Raw genomic sequence first — 4,668 nt, 5'->3', positions numbered from 1 at the left:
TCTCTCTCTCTCTCTCTCTCTCTCTCTCTCTCTCTCTCTCTCTCTCTCAAGATCGGCTTGTGCACAGGCAAACCTTCAGAACATGGTCTGAAGGGAGGATCTTGAGAGATATTCTCTAATCTTCAGAACACGGTCTGAAGAAAGGCACTGTGGTCTTATTCTCTTATATATGTTGAGTCTCTATGGGTGATCTCACGACCACAGTGTGTTCCAAGAAATGGAACCTCTCCTCTAGAGTTGTAGTCTCACCCTCACAGTCACTCTCGAGACTACAAAACTACTCAATATACAGGTGCATTCTCTACTCAATATAAAGGTGCATTCTCTCCTCAATATAAAGGTGCATTCTTTCCTCAATATAAAGGTACATTCTCTATTCAATATAAAGGTACATTCTCTAATCAACATAAAGGTGCACTCTTTACTCAATATAAAGGTACATTCTCTACTCAATATAAAGGTACATTCTCTACTCAATATAAAGGTACAATCTCTACTCAATATAAAATTATATTCTCTAATCAACATATTATGGCTAACTTAAACTAACTGTCTACAAGCAATTAAGCTAACCTCAACAATAAGCATATGAGTCTTGGAATGCTTGTCAGAACGTGGTGATCTCGATTATACGCATTAGAAAAAATACACTTACTTCCATTTACAGATAACCATTTATCTTTAACAAATATTATAATTATGGTAAACTCGATGATTTCCTCACAATGCAGAGTCCTCTCAAGCATATTTTCATTACAACTTGTTAACCTATTCCAGCATAGAAATAAATGCTTATTTTTCTATATTGTTCATTCAACTTTAACTATCTTTATCTTAACCATTTCAATTTGATTTACTTCAAACATATGTATCATCGACTCAAGGAAGGGCTTCATGTCTTTGGTTGTTACTGTGATATAGAGAACATCAAGTTTATACTGCTACTGGAAATAGACTATAACTCCTTATAATTAAAACTGTTTTATAACTTTAATAAATATTTACAGATTTTATTTTCAGTATTGATTTTATCTAATTTATGATAAACGCCTTTCAGATAAACCATTATCTAAACATTTTGGTCCTTCGAGCCGGATCACGGCAATCGGCTATAGGCATGAGGCTTAGTCATATTGAAGCTCGATTGGAGCAGCAGCTCAATCTCAAGGATCTTATCTCAAGTTCAGTTGAGAATCTCGTCCGAATAGGACATGGCAAGGTTAAACCTCAGAGAGCACGCGCTCGGCTATCAGCTCTTCATGAAATTTGGGAAAAATTCTCAATCGTGCATGAAGCGATCGCTTTGTCCATGACAAAAATAACACAAGGAGAACAGGTACTATTGAAGCAACATTCATACTTCTTAGACAATTCGTATTCAAACACGTATGAGTGTTATCTCGAAGCAATAGAGAAAATGACTTCCTACCTCGAAATTGATAATGAAAGTTTCACTGAAACACCAGAGCCTGCGTCCTCTTCACAATTCTCTAATCCTCCTGTTTATCTCCATCACGCTCGCCTCCCACGAATTGATATTCCTAAATTCAATGGATCCTCCGCTGAGTGGCTATCCTTCAAGGATCTGTTCACCTCTCTCATAATAGCAAATCCCACATTGACTGCTGTAGAAAAGCTACAGTATCTCAAAACAAATCTAACCGGGTCAGCTGCCCAGCTTTTAAAGAACACAGCTTTGACAGCTGAGAACTTTCAAAAGGCATGGGAAGCGTTGATTTCATTTTATGAAAATAAAAGGCTTCTTGTTCACTCCGCTCTACACTCTTTAATGACTCTCAAACGCATGAACAAGGAATCTGTAGCGGAGATGGAACAACTATACTCAAATATAACTCAAATTTATCGCACACTCGAAGCCCTACAAAGGCCTGTCCACTCATGGGATGATATATTTATTTTTATCACTGTACAACGTCTTGATTCAGAATCCATCAAATATTGGGAGCAACAGTTAGGCTCAACGAAAGAACCTCCCACATGGAAACAATTTAATGAATTTCTAATGTCACGCCTACTCTCTCTTCAGGCATTCGAAAAATCTAGAACCGGAAAATCTGCTCATCTCTCACAGTCATTCACTGGGAAATCACATTTTCAAAGTAAGGCTAAGGAATTCTCTACAGATAGGACTCATTCATGCATTTTGTGTGCCTCCAATCACTACATTTCAAATTGTCCTCAATACAACTCTAAAATCGTTCAACAAAGGAACATTCTCGTTCAGAAGAAAGGGCTTTGCTATAACTGTCTTGGGCATCATAAGGTTTCCGCCTGTCGCACAACTAAGCGTTGTACAAAATGCGGACGGAAACACCATACCACTCTTCATCAGAACACTCAATCGAAAGGGAAACCTGCTCAAATCGAAAAGTCACGAGCTGACCAACCATGTGAATCCAAGCCACCAGAAACAAACCTTCCTCAAGCAGTTATAAATCATTGCTCTATCCCCTCAAATGTTTTGTTGGCGACCGCTCAAGTTCGAATTGTCTCTGATAAGGGACAAATTGTAGAAGCAAGAGCTTTAATTGATCAAGGCTCAGAACTTACGTTAATCTCTGAACGAATTGTTCAGCTACTTCATCTACCAAGGAAGCATTCTATTATTTCGTTAGTTGGAGTTGGTGGAAAAAGGTCAAATAAAACGAAAGGGTCGACTTCGTTTACAATACAATCTCACTTCAACTCTAGTATTGAACTTTCCATAACAGCGCACATATTAGTAAAATTAACTAATTCTCTTCCATCAGTTCAATTTCCCACTCAGGATTGGCCACACTTGAAAGACTTGACCTTAGCCGATCCTGGTTACTCAACGCCAGGACCCATTGATCTAATCATTGGAGTCGACTTCTACTCTCATATAATAGAAGAAGGCCTTATTAAAGGAAGTTCGACCTCACCTATAGCTCAACGAATCAAACTCGGTTGGATTTTATCCGGAAACACTAACCAACACATTGTCCCTGCCGTGTCACACAGCTATTGTGTTTCCTCTGACAACGACTTGTATGAGCTGTTGCAACAATTTTGGAAAGTTGAGGACCTTAATCTCACTCCCCCATCTCGTTTATCAAAGGAAGAAGAAAACTGTGAAAATCATTATAAAAGCAATCATGCACGGGATAAGGAGGGTCGATACATTGTTAGGCTTCCATTAAAACGTTCTCCAACGGAGTTGGGCAATTCCCGCATAAAGGCACTGAATATAATGTATCATCAGCAAAAACGGTTGTCCACTGATCCAAACTTCGCTGCTGCCTACTCTGATTTCCTCGGCTCGAATTATTAGGAGCATGGTTGTTAACGAACTTAACTTCACGTGTTGTACAAAGTTTAAAATTCAACGAAGCTCCTATCTTACTATGGACTGATTCTTCGATTGTTTATACTTGGATACAAAGCCATCCTTCACGCTGGAAGGACTTTGTACGCAATCGCGTTAGCTCTATCCAAGAGACGCTGCCTCAAGCTAAATGGAGATTTATTCCAGGCAAAGAAAATCCAGCAGACTGTGCGACCCGAGGGTTTTCTCCAATTCAATTACAGAATTTCTCTATTTGGGCATCAGGTCCTCCCTGGCTGCAACAAACTCCCGAACTTTGGCCTTCCGAGCCTCAGTTCCATACTAGAAAGGAAAATTTGGAAGAAAATCCAAAACACATTCTTACTTCGACTCACACTACACCTCAACTTTGGGATCTTATATATAGATATTCCAGTCTCACACGTCTTTTTAGAATAACGGCTCTCTGCATGAGGTTGAGGTCTCGTCTTAAAAAATTGCATCGGCCTTCGCAATTGCAATCTATCACCCCTTTAGAACTAGAAACCGCACAAAAGTATTGGGTGAAAGGAATTCAGGTCTCCTACTTCCAAAAGGAAATGGAGCTTTTGTCAAAAGGCAAACCCTTGCCTAACTCTAATAATTTATTGCGTCTCACTCCATTCATTGATTCCGAAGGATTTCTCCGCGTCGGAGGCCGTCTCCAATCAGCATTATTACCAGAGTGTAGCAAACATCCGGTCATAATTCCTCGACATTCTCCACTCACCTCGTTAATTATCTTAGATGCTCATCAACGAACCCTTCACGGAGGGACTCAAGCCACCCTATCGTTCATCCGAAATCAGTATTGGATCATTGGTGGACGAGCACCTGTTCGATCCTTTATACTAAAGTGTGTCCGTTGTGCCAGATACAGACAACAACGAGCGAAACAAATCATGGGCCAACTCCCTCCGGAACGGTTGATATCATCTCGGCCGTTTCTCAATTCAGGCATTGATTATGCTGGACCCTTTCATTTTAGAAACTGGAAAGGGAGAAACTCTCGTACATATAAAGCCTGGATCGCTCTGTTTATTTGTATGTCCACATCTGCAGTTCACATCGAACTAGTTACTGATTGTTCTACAGAAGCCTTCCTCGCAGCTTATAAACGGTTTATCTCAAGAAGAGGGATCAGTGCAACATTAATGAGCGACTGCGGATCAAATCTAAAAGGAGCTGACAATGAGCTTCAGAAATTATTGTCAGCTTCATCTGACGAATTAGGAGAATTAGCCTCCCTTTTAGCTAATGACGGAACTACATGGAGGTTCGGCCCTCCATCTGCGCCACGCTTCGGTAGCGGGTGGGAGGCT

At 40.2% G+C, this 4,668-nt stretch overlaps 1 protein-coding gene across 1 annotated transcript; it reads left to right on the top strand.

Annotated features, from left to right (window-relative positions):
• The first annotated feature begins 1,117 nt into the window (after positions 1 to 1,117).
• LOC108769969 (uncharacterized) lies at positions 1,118 to 3,313 on the top strand. Its single transcript, XM_018521229.1, has one exon. The coding sequence runs from the start codon at positions 1,118 to 1,120 to the stop codon at positions 3,311 to 3,313; it is 2,196 nt and encodes a 731-aa protein (XP_018376731.1).
• The last annotated feature ends 1,355 nt before the right edge of the window (positions 3,314 to 4,668 follow it).

This window comes from Trachymyrmex cornetzi, unplaced genomic scaffold, assembly GCF_001594075.2.
Source record: "Trachymyrmex cornetzi isolate Tcor2-1 unplaced genomic scaffold, Tcor1.1 scaffold975, whole genome shotgun sequence".
In the NCBI taxonomy this organism is placed as follows: Eukaryota; Metazoa; Arthropoda; class Insecta; order Hymenoptera; family Formicidae; genus Trachymyrmex; species Trachymyrmex cornetzi.
This window is presented reverse-complemented; position numbering and strand designations above follow the sequence as displayed.